This window comes from Cotesia glomerata, unplaced genomic scaffold (genome assembly GCF_020080835.1).
Source record: "Cotesia glomerata isolate CgM1 unplaced genomic scaffold, MPM_Cglom_v2.3 scaffold_113, whole genome shotgun sequence".
NCBI lineage: Eukaryota > Metazoa > Arthropoda > Insecta > Hymenoptera > Braconidae > Cotesia > Cotesia glomerata.
The window spans coordinates 1-18,810 of NW_025401477.1; the positions used below are offsets into that span (position 1 = coordinate 1).

An 18,810-nucleotide genomic window follows, 5' to 3' on the forward strand; every position below is an offset into this window, starting at 1 on the left:
GTGATGGATCAAAACTTTTGCGTGGAACTGGAGTGTTGATAATGTTGAAGATGTAAGTACTTGTTATGTGCAATAAGTTTAATGTTAAATGTTATTGTTAATAGTTATTAATTAATTAATTAATTTTTATAGTAAAATAAAATGATAAAGATAAACTCACCCTGGCGGCAATTGATGTGGTGGGTTTTTCAAGCAAATCCCATAGCCACTTTTGGTATTGCGCACATTTGCCGTCCCCGAATTCCTCCTCCTCCCTTTGCCGCAACGACTCAGCCTCCTTCCTCATCTCCTCGTGTACATGCTCTTTTCTCTGATGATATTTGTGCTGACAACAACTCTCTAAATACAATTCATCGACTCCCCAATACTCAAGATCGTCGCTAAACGCCAATACACACATCTCGTCAACGAGATGGAGTTTTCCAGTACGATAAAAATTTAAAATTGAGCTAAAAGATTTCGGATGACGATCAAAAAAATATTCATTGTCAATAAGCGAGTAGTCGTCGCATAATTCTGTTATTGCCTCATGAGTGTTACAGTCTCGAAGACGTCCGAGTCTCGTGTGCGGTAACCTCTCCAAAGTTCGCCACAATACTTCGTGCTTAACGCCCCCGACGTTTATCGATACACGTCTATTCAAAGCCTTTGATCTCATTATCATGAAAGGCTCTGGGGGCAGTGAGGTCATGGATCGGGAGTAAGTCCGTTGCTGCATCTGAAGAGGAAGAGGAAGTGGTGGTGGCGGCGGTGCCGGTGCCGGTGCCGGTGGTAATGCCGATGGTAGCGCCGAGTTGACACTCGCAAACGGTGCGTAACGTACTTCTTTGCTCCACCCGACTCCTCCTGTACCGGCACCTCCAGCAGTTGTTCCCGTTCCCGTTCCTGCTCCTGTTCCCAGACCACCTTGTCCAGAGGATGCCATCGCGCTTGAAGTAATTGTCCTGTCACTTTCAAAGCTAAACCCCTCGAGCCCTGGTGCCTGGTGGTATGGGAGATAGCCATTGCCATTGCGATCCGCATCCACTCCCGCGTCTTCCTCGTATCTTCGCTCGTTCAGCATCAGATGAACCTTTTGTATTTGTTTTCTATTGTTATTGCGGCTCAGGATAACCACACAGATCGACTAGCGGCTAGCCTGATCAGCACCTGGCTCTCATCCGTCGGCGCAGCACCTCTCCGCCACCGTCAACAGTGTAGCTCTGAGCCACCTCATAATCTGTAATAAAATAACAATATTTTACTATTAATAAATTTTTAGATTTTTTTTTTAAACTACTTTAAGATTTTTTATTCAAGCTAATTATTGTTCAATCGGAAGAATTTTATTTCAGTTTTTAAAACCTTACTCCCTTTTCATGAATTTTTTTTTTTTTAATTATAATTATTGTATGTAAATTAATTAAAGAAGAAAAAAACAAAAATTTACTTAATAATTTATTAATTATTATTATTTTAATATCTAGACTTTATAATTAAAAATTTATCTAAAAGTTAGCCTATTATTTAACTCAGAGTATTCTCCACATGTTATGGAAAATTTAATCTCATTGAAGGTGTTGTTAATTAGTTATAAAGAACAAAGATCAAAAACTAAAAAAGTTTATATATTAGTATATAAATACCCAGTAACAAGTCTGTTCATCTAACCAAATGTTATTCAATTTAATTTTATTACTCTTTACTTAAAGTTTGCTGAAAGTACGAAGCTACCGGAAGAATACCAAATACACTCTTAAGAATTAAAACATATATATAAATGTTAAGGATTATTATTTAATGGTGACGTTAGTCTATACTTAAATTTAGTTGGTCAATGCAATAGCATTTAGAACGATCAATATCCTCTACAACTCTGTTTACAACCTTCAAATATCCCTCGTTATATTACTGGGAAATGTTACAAGTTTATACACCACCACTCCCTGTTATCTGATTGCTCGTGAACACGCTTTGTTATAAATTATAGCTACCATCTCTGAGCCTACCGTATTGTATACTGTACATTGCATACTCAATTACAACTGCTCTACTATTATAATAATTATATATGCTTTTTATTCTGAACTAGGCAGCATTTTTTTCTAACACCACGAACTTGCTTTCCTAGCCACGTACTCTCAATCTAACAGAGCGTACCCTTGAACTAGTTACCTCTAAATCACATCATCAGATTTGAATTTAAAAAATTATTTTATAACAATCTTGGAATCTGTTAGATCAAACTCTTGAAGAAAATTATTATTTTCCTGAGTACATAACATAACAGTGATAATTTTAAGAGCCCTTAATCGCAGATTAGTCACGAATGACCTTGTCGAATTACAGTAAACCCGGATGTTCTTTTAAATCTTCATCTTTATGTCCATTAATCACGCTCCGGGTAACTTAACCACCCTTAAAATTATAAAGAAATAGCTAATAAAATAAACAACCAAATAAAATTTATCGCTACAGTTAAAATGTCAGTGATGTAATATATAAAAATCAACTATAAAAACCGCTCCAAATATTAATGTTTTTTCCGGTTGACTCGCAACTTGTTCTACTCTCATCGGTAATTTTTTTTATAGCGCATGGATTTTGGCGTTGCATCAAATACCGACTGGTAGGTTTTCGGGTCGTAAATTTCTTAGCTTGACATTACGCTACGTAGCTACTATTATACTACTTTATACTACTGCAAGCTGATGCAAGCTGGTATTGCTAAAATGCATACACCGAGGATAAGAAAAAACTTTTTTGTTTGACAGTTCATTGCCAGTTAAGTTGAGGGACTAACTTGCATACAGGACTCAATTCCGGTCCAATTGGCATTTGTAGCTAAGGAAATCAGCCCTCGAAAAATTCAAGACAGATATTTAGCCGACGTAAGATATTATTGACGTTTCGTAAAGTTACACACAATGTTATTTGTACATACTCAAGGCTATATAGCACTCTGATGACCGTATGATAATTTTATCCCAACGGTTTTATTTTTATTTTTAGAATCTTAGATGTGCTCTTGAATTTTCATTGATCAATAACAATAAATGAATAGCTGTTAAGTGACTTTATGACACTACTAAACGTTTGACTTCGTACTCTTTTTATTTTTTGTTTATCTTTTTCTTTTTCTTCTTTTTCTTCTTGGTCTTATTCTTACTCCATTCGTCTTCTACTTCTTCCCCTCCACTCAAAGGGGATTAGCATAAATAAAACGATACACGTAACAGCTTCCATTCACCAACACATTACACACGAACCAGCGTGTCGTCGAGATAAAAGCAAAAAATGAGATGAACGAGCAACAATAGGAGTTGATAGTAAAGTCATAACGACTGCTGTGATATTATTATACAGCTTTTACCCCAACACTTAAGAGGAAATTTCCTCTTATCTATTTACCCTTATAATATACGTGTCATACATACATACATACAGATCTATCGATATGTCTCATCTATACGTATAAGTTTAACTGTATATAAATACATAGACAAATACGGAGACACTGTAACAGAAAAAAAGATATAGACAGCCGCAGAAGATTAGGGGTGGTGCTCCACTGCCCTAAATAGAACAGTGAGTTCAACGATTCGACCCCCACAAGGCCAGAGATAGCTCGGTTTATACTTCCGAGGACTTTCCTGCCCTACATGCTCACAAATCAGAATCGTTATCTCGAGGGTAAATGCTACTGCTTGACACGGTCATAGTTTGAATGACAAATTGTTAAAAGTTTCGCTTAAATAAATGAAGAAAAAATCAACTCTGACGTAAAATTTTTTTGTAAGGATCGAGTGGCTTTGGGTAAACAAAAGTTCCACCTCTAAAACTCTTTATCAAGTGAAGAGAATGATGCATCTAGATATCTAGATAATTTAGGGGAGTGTATAGGCTGACCAAAGCGGATGTGTACATACCTGAAAGTTCACGACGACGCGATTGGTTCTCATAGCACAATCGATTTTCACCCTTATTCGAACGTTTACCCACGAGGGATACGATCCACATGATTCAGATGTAGAATTAATAACTAGTACTCGTTATAAATAATAAATCAATTCAGTGTCAATACATCAACATAACTTTTCATCGATCGTATTGTTTTATGTGTATAACATTTGTATATACGTATACGTCTATTTATATATATTTTTATATTTTACATAAGTATCTATACTACACTATATACTCTACGATGATTTGGTAACAGAAAAAAAAGCTCCGTGGTTACGTTTCTTTATGTGTTCGTTCAGTACTGCGCGATCGCCGTGACTTAAAATCCACACAAACTTATACTCTTTTTTATGTATTTCAATATATTATTATTTTTTGTTTAAATCAACTATACGGTCTCGTAGATTAAACCGAAGCGAAGAAAAAACAAAAACTTTCAAAATAGAACGATGGGTTGCTTTTAAATTTTCCCTATAGCCACATTAATATTGTCGTCTAAAAAGAAAAAAAAGAAAAAAAAATATAAATAAAAATAAGTATCAAGAAAATGAATAAATATAAATAGACATGAAAGTTTTATTTTTAACACTAAAAAATTAATTTCGTTTTTTATTCTTTAGTTTTTATTTTAGACTTTGTTGTTATTATTTCTTTTTTATTCAAAATATTTATTTATATATTTTTGATTTGTTTTATTTTTTTAGTATTAAAAACTCGGATTATCCTGGGTCTCTCACCTTTTTAAGAAGTACTAGTTGGTTTCTTCTTTAGAATCGCATTCAACATCACGTCACACACTCGTAAGCCCAACATTATTTCGTCACGAGTAAACTATCAACGCTCTAGTCGACGGAGCTTGCGAAACGTGCTTTACCACTTGTTTCATGGGCGCTGCGAGCAACGACGATTTGCTCCACTATCGATTGCCATGTGTGCCCCTTGAAACGGGTCGCGTCGCGCGCTTTCTTAAGCTCTCTCTCTCTCTTAAGCTCTCTACCTCAGTCTCTTTCTAGTTTTTATTTCTTGTTTCCGTACTATTATCTAAAATCTCTTTAAACTTGTTCTTCTTTCAACTCCGACTCTCTATAATATGTTTTTTCCGTCCATCAGTTAAACACACGACGTTTTCAATTTAGTATACGAAACACCCTGGATGACAGATCTGAGAAATGTCGAGAGTTAAATTAAAAAATAGTTTTTCAAAAAAAAAAACTTATACATTTATATATATATATTACATTAATTTATATAGATATATAGATACATATCAGCCAAGCAAACACTTTTAATTTGGTCAAGGAAGCGGAGCTCGTAATCCCCGAGGACGGGACTACACGACTAAACCGCTCAGCTGGTTCTACTGCTGGCTTCATGTTTGTTCATGACGAGGCGCTCACTTGGACAACTGCCAGCAATGCGCTTGCCTGGCCAATATAGTTTACTTTCTACACCCTACTCTTTGCATCTTTGATCACATCGGACATTTTTCTGAATGACAGCTGATTACCACCTCAACCAATTACATTTATACTACGTCAAATTAATTTAAACAACGATCAATCTTAATCTCAATTCTTACTTCTTAATTTAACTTCATGAATTCGTCTTAACAAAAATTCTACTTTATATAAATATTATTTATTCACGCCACGATACAAAAACATCATCAGTGCGATATCTTTGAACGCAGGTGGTCTCGCTCCAGGGAGTCGGTTTCCCCGTTTTGTATTGCAGTAATCCAGCTACTGCAATCATCACTCCATTGTCGATGCAAAATCGCTCGTCAGTTGCATATAATTTTGCATTCCGCTCTTTACACATAACATCCATCATTTCTTGGAGTCTCTCGTTGCAGCCAACTCCACCTACTATCAGTACTTCCGATGAACCTACATGAGCCATTGCTCTTTCTTATATAAAAAAAAAAAGAAGAAAAAATTCATCATTCATTTAAAAAATTTATCATCAAAATAAACCATTTATCATTACCTGTTATTTCAATAAGCATGGCAAAAGTTGTTTCTTGCAATGAAAAGCATAAATCTTCTTTTGTATATTTTCCAGTACTGAGCCAATCATCCAATCGCTCTTCAATGTGAGATAAAATTCCCGAGAATGAAACATCCATTCCTTTTACAACATATGGCAAAGGCGCCAATTTTTTTCCTCTAGAAGTTAAAGTTAAAATAATCATTTCAATATTTAATAACTTAACAGTAATATTAAAATAAAATTACTTTTTAGCCATTTGTTCAATGTTGTACCCTGGACTAGGGTCATTAGAAAGCGTCAAAAGTCTGGCGAATCTGTCCAGGCAATTTCCGACAGCAATATCAATTGTTTCCCCAAAAATTCTGTATCTCTGACGTGAGTAAGCAATAATCTGAGTATTACCCCCCGAGACATACAAAATAGTTGGGTCCTTGCTTCCGGTGATTAATCTTCCCATTTCAATATGCCCTACACAGTGGTTAACCGCCACCATGGGTTTGTTATACATCTGCGCGACCGTTCGCGCGACAAGTGCTAAAACTGTCAGCGGGCCTCCCATTCCAGGTCCTTTGGTGTAACAAATTACATCGACATCCTTCATGGTTAACTTAGCATCACTTAGCGCTTGCTTGAGGACTTCCAGCACGTGAGTACGATGATGGATTGCGGTTTCTTTTGGTAAAAATCCTTAAAAAATAAAAATAAAAATTAGCAATTAAAAAATGATACTAAAGTTAGCAGTCACTTGACAATTTTTAAATTTTATTAAACAAAAAAATTTGTTCCAAAAAGTTATTTTTAAAAAAATTGCATTTTTTTTTAAATGTCAATTTTTTTTTGCCATAATTTATTTGTTTAAAAAATTCTTAAAATGATCAAATATCTGCTAAATTAATTTTAGTATTAAAAAATAAAAATTAAAATAAATATCAAGATGAATTACCTTCACCGGGCGGTGTAATGTAAGTACGTCTGACATTTGAAAGTACTTCATTGTCACGAATTATTCCAACAGCCAATTTATTGGCGCTTCCTTCAAACCCAATCGCTATCACCATTTTTAAAAAATTATTTCTTCAATTATTATTATAAATATTGGAAATTTTATAACCTGTCAAATATATTCGATTCAGAGGCAATAACATCAACAATAACATTCCTACATGATTGTAATAACAATAACAATAAACAGTACGGCGGATGACAACAGAACGAGACTTGAGCGCCACGAAGAAAATGTCAACAATTTAAAAACCCGGGAATAAAAATTGACCGACCGTAGCTAAGGCTTTAAAGGTTCTATTTTGAGGGTTCAAATCAAAAGTAAAAGCTGATTGTCATCTACAGTAACAATATTATCCTTGACGTTGGACGACAAGAGTTGACGTAAAAAATTCTGGTGATCCTTGATTGTCATTGTTTAATTGATCTCGCGGTATACTGGTCAGTATAAATAATACGCGAAGTTTATGTCTATGAACAGCATTGTCTAATGCTACTCAGATTGTTGCTGTAGCCGGAGTGATAAGTAATTAAAACGTGAGTGCAGTAACCAACAAAAAAAAATATTAACACTTGGCCCCTTATGTGGCTCGTCGCGATGCTATATATAATGCATATATGTATATCTACATACCTAAGTATAAATATATATATCTGATAAAAATGAAATCAAATATATATTAATATATGTATTTATATTCATATTCATATTTATATTTATATTTATATTTATATTTATATATATATATATATATATATATATATATATATATATATATATATATATATATATATATATATATATATATGTATATATGTATATACATATCATTTTTACATCTCGGGCGTCATTAATTTGCGCGTCACGGGTCTTTGTGTAACATTCACAAAAATATGTAATTTAAGAAAAGTTGAAAAAAAAAATTTTGCTGAGCACACACCACTCTGGACAATTCATTTAGTTGCATGCAAGTTTATTTAATGTACAATATTGTTTACGATATTAACAATATGTATTATAAATATGTAAACTGTTTCTGGTGACAATAATTAACGTTAAGCTTCACGCGAACAATGTTGTGTTTACGGTTAATTACTTATAAATTAAAAATTATCATTTCTCTACACTATCCTACATTTTTTATTACTTTTAATTAAATGTTTATGTATATATGGATAATTGAGTTGCTTGACATTCCTTAGTTGCTGATACATGATGTACAAGAGATAAAAGACACTGTAATATTATTGATTGAAAAAAATGTCAATTTCTTTGGAAAGAAAAATACTTTTCTTTAAAATTGACAAACTAATTGATTTAAATTATGTTTTTGCTGTTATCAATGTTATCGTCGGCGTGAAAATGGTGAGATTGTGTCAGTACCTCGGAACCATGATAACATACGGGACTTGACCGCGGTAAGAAAGAGCGAGCAGGTCAAAAAAAAATTTTTTGACTTGTTCTGGCGAAACAAAATAAAATAAAAAGTTGTGCTTTCTTCACAATTTTTTTTTTTTTTAATTGACAAGTTTGGTGCCAATGAGATATTTTGGTACGCTCGTGCTATTTCCGGATCATCGGGGTGATGAGAGTCGTTTTGTTCGCGAGCACATTATCCGGATAATGTTTCAGTCGTTAAGTTAATTGTAATTAAAATTACTAATTAATTATGACCGCGTTAACCGCTAAACTCTCGTCGAATCGCCGGTAGCCGGTCAGCCGGTAATAATTTGTATTAAAAGCATGGAATTTCATGGATCGCTGATAGACAGGCTATGTCAGGCGATCAGAGGTGTTGCATACTCGTAACAGTTAATAAATTAAGATAAGGATTTATACATATATAATAATATTGCTTCAGTAAAATAGAATCCAGAATCTTTAGTCGCGTTTAAAAATCAAAAATAAAAATATATAAACTAATGTATCTATGGAGGTAAAAAACCTCTACTCTGGAATGAATGATGATTCTGTTCTATGAATTATAAAGCAACAATATTATCGTTTTGGATGGTCAATCGTGTAATGAGAACTAACGTCTACTTCACTACTCTCGCAGGCGTTTTGAAGAAGGCTGATTATCTACGCTACATCTTCGATTCTTTTTATTCATCTCATCAAAGGTAATTTTTTAATTAATATTCATTAGTACTGAAAAAAAAACTTTTTATTTATTCAAGAGAAAAATTCTAAAACCAAGAAAATTATTTTGAAGATTTTCATAGCCTTCAATCAAGAAAAAAATTTTGAAATTAAGTAAAATTTAATGCAAGAAAAATCATAAACCCTAAATCAGCAGACTATTGACTATTTTTTAATTTTGTTTAAAAAATAAGTTCTAAAAAATAATTTTCTTGCTCCAATAATTTTTTTCTTTTTTTTTTTTTTTCAAGTGTAATAAAATCTGTCAATTTTTAAGATTTTTTAAAAAAGAAAAAAAAATTTCAAAAAACTATGAATGTAAATTCACAGAAATATTTTCTTACTACTAAATTTCAATATTATGCTTAATTAATAAAAGTGTAATGATAATAAATTTAAAAATTAATTTAATAAAAATAATTACAGAAGATGTCACGAGATTACGACAGTAGGAGACGCGGCAACACCAGTGGATCCAGTAAACTACGAATGGACGCGAGTATGTCTGGGTCACGACCACACATAGAACCATCTTCAAGCAAACGTAAGGAACTAGACAACGTGATGCGGAAAGCCCGTGAATCGCAGTCGACGAGCTATTGGAACAAAAAATTACTCGAAGTGGAAGAACGTGATCCGAATCGTTGGCGCCACAGTGGTTACAAAGAATTATACGTTGGTGGTAGCGCACCGAGTGGTGAGACCAGCAGCAGTCGTAACCACCCTCGAAGTCCTCGGAGTCCTCGACCAAGAAGCCCACACAGTCCTCGAGGCGGAGGTGGAGGAGGAGGAGGAGGAGGTGGAGCACGTAGTCCAAGATCACCGCGAGAACGTACTCACAACAGCAAGCAACGCCCGGCGCGTAGTCCGAGTACCGGTAGCACCTGCTCAGATCGCTCGTGTTCGGTCTGTTCACCGAGGGAACGTCGTCGCGTTGTGCCGCAGTCACGATCACGATCGAGGTCGATAACGCCGGTACGACAGCGAGCACACCCGAAGGAAATTCCCGCGTCAAGTTCGCGGGCCGCTGTCCCGTCACGTGCCACAAGACCGGCGACAAGGCCGCCGCCTCCGATGCCGCGACCGCGTACTCCACCGCCTGAACCCCAGCCGCCTTCCTCCAGACACCACAAAGAGTACAAGGCCCTCAAGGAGAAAGAAGCCAAGGAAGCCAGGGCACGCCGCAAAGAGAAACATCACAATAGTAGGGTGCCTGAAGATCCACGGGTACCTGATCCTATTCCTTTGGTAATCATCACTTGGTTCCATGACCAAGGGGATGTTCAGAATTAAAAATTTAATTTCAATTGATTTTTTATAATAAATCATTTCATTTAAGATTTTTTATATTTAATTATATTTTTATTCTTGATTTATAGATGCGGAGACCTGTTAAAGTTGAGAAAACACATTCAGCACATCCAGTGTCTTCAGTTCTTGTCCATCCACCGCCAGCAGAATCTTCTGGTAGTGAAGATAGTGATAGTTCATCAAATGCCTCACAGACTGGTCCTCCACGAATGACTTTGTCAGAACGGTAATTATTAGTTATATTGCATAATTTTTTTAAAATAAAGGTTATTCAGACACATATGTAGCTAGCTTTTTTACTCGCTAGTACTGTTTTTCTAATAGACTATCGCTAGCTCACTTTTACTCATTGTTATTTTGTAAATAAAATTTTTTTCTATTAAAAAATCAACGAAGTCCTTCAGAATTTTTTTTTTTAATTTTAATAATCTACAACAAGCGTTTTGTATAAATAACTGTTTTTCGTTTTCTTATCTTCAGTAGATTCAATGAGATTGTTTAAAGTGAATGTGTTAAGCTAATATTTATTTATATACTACATGCTAAAAGTCCGACTTTTAATAATTAATTATATAAAAACTCTTCAACAGTTTTTTTTTTATTTTAATTATTCCATACAAATTTAATGTCGATTAAAAATACATTGAAAATTTAGTTTTTCATCATTAAATTGCCGTAGAGTCCGATCAACCTGAAGAAAATTATAATACTTAGATGTTGAAATCAGTAGACATCTTATAATTTTTTTTTTTAAATAAATTTATCTTAAAAAAGTAATTAAAAAAAAATTATATTTAGAGTTTTATAAAATTATTGCAAATGGAACTTTTTTTTATTTTCTTTACAATAATTTAAAAAAAAAAAAAAAAAAAAAAAAATTGTCAGATGTCTGTTAATTTCAATGTCATAAAATATTTGACAAATATAAATTATCAAACGATTGAAGTACTAATAAAATTTCTTTTGCAACAGATTTGGTAAAATGGCACAATGGAGCGTAGACAGAAGAGAAATGGAGAATATGCGTATCACCAAAGACGGTGAAAACGCAATGAAAGTCGTCATAGAAGGTGAAGAAAGAATTGCCAGATTAGGATATGATTCACCACCACCTGGACATTACCCAGAAACTTTACTCGCACAAGGTCCCCGTGGACTAGACTGTTGGGACGACGTTCGCGTCCGATATGACTACTACAAAGCCCGCGGATATTTGAGAGACCTGACTCTCGATGACTACGTTAAGTGGGAGGAATGGTGGTACAAGTATCAAGAATGGTTGGAGGCTGAGCGTTTTTATGAGCAATGGGCTACAAGCGGCGGACGTAACAATGACGGACCTGGCCGTGCTGGAGGTCATCGTCACGGCAATCGAGGCGGTCTCCGTAGTCACCTAGGTCGCGGAGCCCCTAGTGGACCGTCAGATGGCCTAGGAATCCCGATCTCAGAACGTATTGGCACTACTGAACGCGGTGGTATAATTACTGGCGGAATGAGGCTACAGAAACGACGCGGAAGACGTTTGAATGTCGTCCATTAATTAAATTGCTTTATTTTATTATTAATTTTTGTTTCATTTTTATTAATTAACGAATTGATAACTATTTAGCTCGCGATGTCATGTCAATTGTTGACTACAGCTCAAATTTCATCATGAGACCCCTGTTCTTATAAAATGCTTTGAAGAAAAAAAATTAAATAAAATTATATATAATGAAAATACAGATGTAAACATTATATTATAAATATATATATAATAAATATAACATAAGCTATAATTATTCTTTATCTAATTTAAAAGTATCATTTTTTAATAACACTAAAGTTAGCCGATGTTTTTAATTTTTTGATTTTTTTTAATTATTAAATTAGAAGTAAAAAATATTTTTTAAAAATTGCACTTAGAGTTTTTCAAGTTTTTAACAAATGAAAAGTTTTTTTTATTATTTTGCAATAACTTTTTTAATAAAAAAAAAAAAATTCTAAAAATTTTTAAGTGTCGGCTAACTTAATTTTCATTATTTTTTATATATTAATATTAATAAGAAATTTTAACAGAAATAAATATTTAGCGTTGAAGACGATAGAGTCGCCACCATGCGGCGAAAATGATCATCACAATCAAAAATAAAATGGTGATGGTTGATAAAATAACTTGGTAAGTTTATATACTCATTCACATATAGTTGATGCCTGGACCCTTTAATGCAAACTGCATGAGAATGAGATAGAGAAGAAAGATGAGGCTACACAAGTACACAGAAAAAGAGAAAAGAAGAGGTAGCTTTATATTGTTAATGATTGCGTCGGGTCCATCGTATTGATGCTGCATCTTGACAAATAATCTCAGTACAGATGAAATTTCAATGATCACAACTCCAAAAAAATGAATAAGTACTTGTAAAAATTCATTATTTATTGTATTGGTGAGTTACTTTAAATATTTTTTAATATTTATCAAGCGATAATTGTGGATTATTTTTTGTTAATACGGTGTAAATTATATTTCAGAGACAATGAAAATATACTTACATCGCGTTTAACGGGAGTGGAGATTAACAATTGAACTTGTTTTATTGTTCAGTTGATTGTTTGCAGAAAGCGCGATTGTTTAAATTGAATTAAAATAAAATTTAAGTTTCTGACGTTTGGCTGAAATTTTTATTGATTAAGTAATTAACTAAAGTTTATTTTTGAGTTTGTTTATTTGATAATTGGAAAAGTTTTCGTAGCGTTAAAATGTCGACTGCTGAGACAACTGTGATTTTTGCAAAACTTGAAGCTCTCAAGGATATCAGGTAATTGTTTTTCATTTTTATCATTTTATATGACATTGTTTTTAGTTTAATCTTTAAAATTGAAATTGAATTTACAAGGAGAAGGGGAAATATGCCCCTCCCTTCTGTCATTAATTTTATCTCGAAAATAACTCACCATCTGTTGAGAAAATCTTTAGGATTTTAAATCTGTATAAATTTAAATTTATTTTTTATTTTAAATAACTGGGCATTTATTAATATTCAAATAAATCAGACGGATTTACATTTTTTTATTTTTTTTTGTTCGTTCAAATAGTAGACTGGATTATGAAATAGTAATACAAAAAATGAGAAAAAAATAAGGCCGTAAAGTAAAATTTTATAATTATAGATCGAAAACAGTACAGCTGGAGAAGATGAAGCAAAGAATTATACAAGAAGTTGAGCAAACAGAGCAAGAAGATAAATGCTTAATGGAGTATAAACAAGAGATGGATTTACTTATGCAAGAAAAAATGGCTCATGTTGAAGAGTTGCGTCAAATACATGCTGACATTAATGCGGTAAATTTTTTATAGGTTGAAATAAATAAAAATGAGAATAATATTGCATTTTTATAATAAAATGTCTGTCTGTAGATGGAATCCGTAATAAAACAAGCAGAAGAAGCTCGAAACCGCGCACGAGAACATGCCAAATTAATTCACAACAATGAGTACCAGCCGCTTAAACATGACATTGATCGTATGCGACGAGAATACTTAGGTTTAGAGAGACTGCCGGAATTATATGAGACTGAAACAGATTTAATTGCTCCAGAGTATGTATAATTATTCGTTAGTTATTAGTTGTAATTAGATTCAAGTAAATTATCATCAGATTTACTATAACTCAACTTTCGATATTTATTTAACGAAATTTTTTTATATAATAAAATTTAAATTTAATTATTAAAAAAAAAATATTTAATAAAATTTTTTTATTAATAGTTATTTTGACAGACCGATGCAAAAAGCTGAATGGCGAGTGGAGGTCCGTGGAGAAGACTTAATGCAACCGTTAGGTTTACATGGTCATCCTGGACATCCTGGTGGTTCGACGCCATTTTTGGCACCTCAGCCACTTCAGGGGCCTAGTAAACCTGAGCCAAGACCGTTGCCTCCAGCCACTGGTCCACCCGCTCCAACATTCAGGTACCACTGGTATAACTCAATTTTTTATATAATTTATTTTCACTCTAATATCCGCAAGTTTGGGCATAATTATTCTCCACTTTTATACTTATATTTATTATTATTTTTCAATTATAAATAATAATGCCTGACAGCGGATAATTACTAAACAATCAATTAATTTGATAATTAAATTATTTCCTTCAGGCAACAACCGCCACCTATGAAGTCTTGCCTGTCTTGTCATCAGCAGATACATCGAAACGCGCCAATTTGTCCATTATGCAAAGCTAAATCACGTTCGCGTAATCCCAAGAAACCAAAGAAGAAGGATTAATTATAAATTCATAATTGAACTTCACTTTTATTTTTATTTTATTGTATTTAATTTAATTCTATCTCCATTTTTATTCCGAGTTTATTTCATAAATATCCTCAGAGTTTTTAACTAAAAGCAATTGCGCTAAGTACTATAATTTTTTTATTTTTTTGATACTCTTTCTCGGTATAATTACTTATCAAGTATTACTTTTTTTGCTAATATTTTTGACTACTTAATTAATCTCACGATCTCACTAACAGTTGTGAGTAATAATAACCGATAAATTAATTTTAACAATAATTTTAACGTAAATTAAATTAGTTAATTAAAAGTTATGTCTTCTAGTTACTCGAAGACTGATATATCAATGTATATATATCTAATTATATATAGATATGCATTTATACAGAAATAATAATTATTATTATTATTATAAAAATAATTAGTAAGATAAAAACGTTAGTGAAAATTTATAGAAACCCGTAGCTTTTATATAATTTTTTATGTCTATTAAATCAGACAATTGCTGACAACAGTAAATAATAGTAAAATTTTTTTTTTATAATTTATTTTTAATTACATTAAAATCAATAACAAACAAAAGCAATGTAAATGTACATTATACATTACTAATGTTTATTTATTAGCGTGATAAATTACTTTAAACGTATAACACTCATCTAATTGTTTCAATTGTTTCATTTTCAATTGAATAATACATAATACATAAGTATTCAATAACTGTAAAACACTTATCATAAATCTGTTTTGTACTAAAATAAATAAAAAAAAAAAAAGATAACTCAAATAATGTAAAACTAGTCTAATAAATCAATTGCTTATTAATAGATCGTTAAATCGCGTTCATGCTTCCTTACTAAGCTCGAGCTTTAACAAAGAATATAAAATTCTTTTATTTTTATGAATAAATTTGTGTATAGTAGTTTACAGTGTATGGATAAATTTTCTCAATACTACAGTAATTTAGGTATCTCACTTGCATATCACGCGATGTACTTGCACGTAACAAACGCCGATAGCGTTGCACCCGGTTTTTAAGGATGATATCGAATTACTTATTATATATTATATATTCTATATTTGGTATATTCCGTGTTAGCTTGAGCGGGTGTGGAGTAATAATTAACGTTTTAACTGGTGTAAGGCGAATTAGGTCTGGCAAAGACGTTATGGGTGAAAACTTGAGGGATAGAACCTTAGTAACTCTAGTAGTATACCTGTAGCGAGTGTGAGTAAAGAGTTATCGAGAGAATAATAATGGAACAAATAAGTACTCGGGTTTATTTCTTTAGATGAGGTCAAGGACGTTTTTTCTTTTATTGTGTTATACTTTGTATTCTTCTCTTCTCATATATTATATATTCTGTTAGTATTATTCTATACAATATCACTTTCATGCCTTCAACCGTGCAAGCGCACTGTATACACTGCAGTTAATTTGTTAGATCTAGATTAGGTATAAAATGGCACGAAAGATTGTCGCCTTGCTGCAACTACTCTATATCAAAACATTGATGGTTACGGTTTAGTTATTTTCGCGACAGTTTGTCGTGAGCACTCCTTCTGGGTAGACTTGTATGTAGATTTATATTAATATGTTAATTATTGTATTAAAGATATGTGTATATTGCGTTAAGTAATACTGTCGCTAATTATAATTACCTTAAACGGGAAAACCTTAAAATAACTAAAAAATATTAATTTTATTAAGTATTATAGTTAGAAGTTAATTATCATCAAAAGAAGAAAAAAATTGAGTTAAAATTTATTAATTTTAAAAAACAATAATTTTAAATAAAATTTTTTTGTTAATTAAAACCAAGCTCCCGACAATAAGCGAGTAAATGATCAAAAGCGTTTGGTATTGTAAACTAATTTTAATTTATTTTTTAACGTGAGTGTCTTGAAACTATTCGTGTAAATAATGCATGTGGAAAATCAAAAGTCGCGATAATGAAAATAAGCTAAATGAATCGTGAAGCTGAAATTTAAGAGAGTGTAATTAATATGCTAATAACAAACAAAGTGCATTGATTGTAAAGCGAAAATCTCTACTAGGTGTTGTTGTCGCCAAAGGCAGCCAAAGCGACGAAAAATATTATATAAAATGACGTTGATTTCTTCGCTTATAAATATGTTCGTTGCGGACATATTAAGTGCGGATAACTTAGTAATGTGTGTAATATAAACAACGCAGCTCGTCAGTCACCCGATTAAATTCTCGCCTCTTATATGGTAATTCACCGGCGATTAAATAAAAACAGAAAAATCGTAAGGTGAGTTTACTTAATTTAATTAAGCTGGTTAATTTTTTTTTCTTCTTGTTTTTTATTTTTTCTTCAGTTATTACGTTGAATAATGTAGTTTAAGAGATGAAAAAGTTTTTTCAGCTGATAATTGAGTATCAATAAATTTATCAGATAAGCGGGGAGTTCATTCAAGTGAATAGAATTCTTAGGAAAATACCAATTGAAATGATATAAAAGAAGAATACTCTAGTATTATGGATAGAAAAAAAGAAATAAAAGATTTAGCTTGCAAAAGATCCGTCTATCCATTAGATTTAATAGTGGATTGTGATTATGAAACTTATTGAATAAGTTTATTTGAATAGAATACACTAAAAAAAAATTACTTGACTCAAAAAAAATATATTCTCTTCAAAATTTCACTTTTTCCTAGGAAATCATTCCTTTTAGTTCAAGAAATTAATGAGTTTGAATCAAGAAGGTAAAACTTCAAGATGAAGAAAAGAAAGTTTTACTTTTAAGAATTTTACTTTTAAACGGAGCACTTTTAAGCTTCTATTTTCAAATAAGATACACTGAGAGAAAGAAAAGTTACTGTGTAGACAAAGGTTTTTCGGCTCAAGAATTTGTTCAAATGAAACATTTTAATTTATTCCTTTATTTATTCAAGAATGTTAATATCTGTCTTCATTAGATTAAGTTAACATATGAAAAGCTTTATTTTAATTAAATATTGTTTTGATCTATCCAACTAATTTTTCAGACAAAAAAATATATTTTTAATAATTATGAAAAGTACAGTCGAGTCTCGTTATGAGTCCTATTTGTGTCTTTCATATTAACGCGAGTCTGGTTAAAAAAAAAAAAGAAAACAAATATGTTTTTTTGTTAAGAAATTTTTTTTTTTATCAAAATAACTAATTTTTTTTTTTGCTTTTTTTAATGAAGAGACTTTTTCTCAACCAAAGATGTGAAATTCTTAAATAAAAACAAAATTATTATTAGTTTTTGAGAATTGTATTTTCTGATTTCAAATTTGATTGTGTCGATCGGAGATAATATACTCTTGATTAAAAATGCCCTAAAAAAAACTAACTTGATTAAAAAAAAAATTCTTGAATCAAAAAAATCGCTCTAAAAAATTTCATTCTTGACAAATAAATTTTACTTGACTTGAGACAATGAAATTCTTCAAAACTATTTTCTTGGTTCAGGAATTTTTCTCTTGAATCAAGTAATTCTTTTTCAGCATAGAAATAACTGAATAGTGAAATAGAGATAAATTTACTAATTGTTTGAATCCATATATCCATTGTATCGTCACAATTCGGTTTTAATCGTATCACCCGGATATGATTACGGCACGTACGTAGGTGGTTACCTATGTAGGTAATTTATCAAGTGCGTCAGTAACATAACGGTATTGATACGTTTTAAATGGGATGTTTAAATGTTTTGCTGAAGCAATATGTCGTATTAGATGTTGATGTTGAATCAGCTCTCTTCCTCTTCCTTTTCCTCTGGCTTGCTCTCTCGGTTGCAAAGGTATGTCTTCTTGGGTTGTGTGTATTGGGAAGGATGAATGTGATGTGATATGCTGTATATACGTAGGTATATATTGTTGATGATAGAACATAACATGATGGGTTTAAGGGTGTGCAGTTAGAAGGAGAACAGAGTGGGCAATGAGAGGAGCACTGATGATGTGGATCAGATGAGAAGTGCCATACGAGTTGAGTAAGTACATAAACTAGTTGTTTGTCCGCGGTTAATTCACTTTACGTCCATTCACGTACAACAAGCCTCTGAAATTTTCAATAATCGATTTAAATGCTCGCTCATCCTTTACTGTTTATCAAAAATCAACCTTCAGCTTTCAACTTTTATTTAATCG

The 18,810-nt window shown here is 32.2% G+C and overlaps 4 protein-coding genes across 11 annotated transcripts; 2 read left to right on the top strand and 2 right to left on the bottom strand.

The window, feature by feature from the left end:
• Positions 1-156: 156 nt before the first annotated feature.
• LOC123273649 (potassium voltage-gated channel protein Shab-like) lies at positions 157-5,276 on the bottom strand (the record flags this gene model as incomplete). 2 transcript variants are annotated; one of them, XM_044741092.1, is given in 4 exon segments in its annotated part: positions 157-1,219; positions 3,909-4,440; positions 4,683-5,107; positions 5,184-5,276. In XM_044741092.1, a coding segment is annotated over 1 exon segment (907 nt), but the record flags the coding sequence as incomplete, so codon positions are not given.
• Positions 5,277-5,564: 288 nt separating this feature from the next.
• LOC123273651 (probable tRNA N6-adenosine threonylcarbamoyltransferase) lies at positions 5,565-7,127 on the bottom strand. The gene is made up of 4 exons (XM_044741099.1): positions 6,881-7,127; positions 6,183-6,624; positions 5,935-6,113; positions 5,565-5,855 (listed from the first exon to the last, which is right to left on the bottom strand). The coding sequence occupies exons 1-4, from the start codon at positions 6,993-6,995 to the stop codon at positions 5,584-5,586; spliced, it is 1,008 nt and encodes a 335-aa protein (XP_044597034.1). The 5' UTR covers positions 6,996-7,127; the 3' UTR covers positions 5,565-5,583.
• A 112-nt stretch (positions 7,128-7,239) lies between these two features.
• On the top strand, positions 7,240-12,078 carry LOC123273650 (serine/arginine repetitive matrix protein 1-like). Of its 5 annotated transcripts, none has more exons than XM_044741096.1 (5): positions 7,240-7,380; positions 9,000-9,063; positions 9,509-10,330; positions 10,462-10,619; positions 11,366-12,078. In XM_044741096.1, the coding sequence occupies exons 3-5, from the start codon at positions 9,512-9,514 to the stop codon at positions 11,931-11,933; spliced, it is 1,545 nt and encodes a 514-aa protein (XP_044597031.1). In that variant the 5' UTR covers positions 7,240-7,380; positions 9,000-9,063; positions 9,509-9,511; the 3' UTR covers positions 11,934-12,078. The 5 variants fall into 5 exon arrangements, with proteins under 5 accessions (XP_044597031.1, XP_044597030.1, XP_044597029.1 ...); XM_044741095.1 differs by having other exon boundaries at positions 7,273-7,476; positions 8,931-9,063; XM_044741094.1 differs by having other exon boundaries at positions 7,273-7,476.
• Positions 12,079-12,547: 469 nt separating this feature from the next.
• LOC123273652 (zinc finger C4H2 domain-containing protein) lies at positions 12,548-14,925 on the top strand. Of its 3 annotated transcripts, none has more exons than XM_044741101.1 (6): positions 12,548-12,819; positions 12,905-13,191; positions 13,544-13,715; positions 13,791-13,972; positions 14,142-14,345; positions 14,532-14,925. In XM_044741101.1, exons 2-6 carry the CDS (start codon positions 13,133-13,135, stop codon positions 14,659-14,661), a joined length of 747 nt encoding a protein of 248 aa, XP_044597036.1. In that variant the 5' UTR covers positions 12,548-12,819; positions 12,905-13,132; the 3' UTR covers positions 14,662-14,925. The 3 variants fall into 3 exon arrangements, with proteins under 3 accessions (XP_044597036.1, XP_044597037.1, XP_044597035.1); XM_044741102.1 differs by having other exon boundaries at positions 12,550-12,819; positions 14,154-14,354; positions 14,532-14,924; XM_044741100.1 differs by having other exon boundaries at positions 12,556-12,819; positions 14,142-14,354; positions 14,532-14,921.
• Positions 14,926-18,810: the final 3,885 nt, after the last annotated feature.

Bases quoted from the DNA above. Each gene is read 5' to 3' on its own strand.
- LOC123273652 (XM_044741100.1), top strand. From the start codon at position 13,133: ATGTCGACTGCTGAGACAACTGTGATTTTTGCAAAACTTGAAGCTCTC. The intron at 13,716-13,790 runs GTAAATTTTTTA...GTCTGTCTGTAG, and splicing joins TACATGCTGACATTAATGCG to ATGGAATCCGTAATAAAACA. The intron at 13,973-14,141 runs GTATGTATAATT...TTTTATTAATAG, and splicing joins ACAGATTTAATTGCTCCAGA to TTATTTTGACAGACCGATGC.
- LOC123273650 (XM_044741096.1), top strand. From the start codon at position 9,512: ATGTCACGAGATTACGACAGTAGGAGACGCGGCAACACCAGTGGATCC. The intron at 10,331-10,461 runs GTAATCATCACT...CTTGATTTATAG, and splicing joins TACCTGATCCTATTCCTTTG to ATGCGGAGACCTGTTAAAGT. The intron at 10,620-11,365 runs GTAATTATTAGT...CTTTTGCAACAG, and splicing joins CGAATGACTTTGTCAGAACG to ATTTGGTAAAATGGCACAAT.
- LOC123273651 (XM_044741099.1), bottom strand. From the start codon at position 6,995: ATGGTGATAGCGATTGGGTTTGAAGGAAGCGCCAATAAATTGGCTGTT. The intron at 6,625-6,880 runs GTAATTCATCTT...TTATTTTTTAAG, and splicing joins CATTACACCGCCCGGTGAAG to GATTTTTACCAAAAGAAACC. The intron at 5,856-5,934 runs GTAATGATAAAT...TTTTTATATAAG, and splicing joins CATGCTTATTGAAATAACAG to AAAGAGCAATGGCTCATGTA.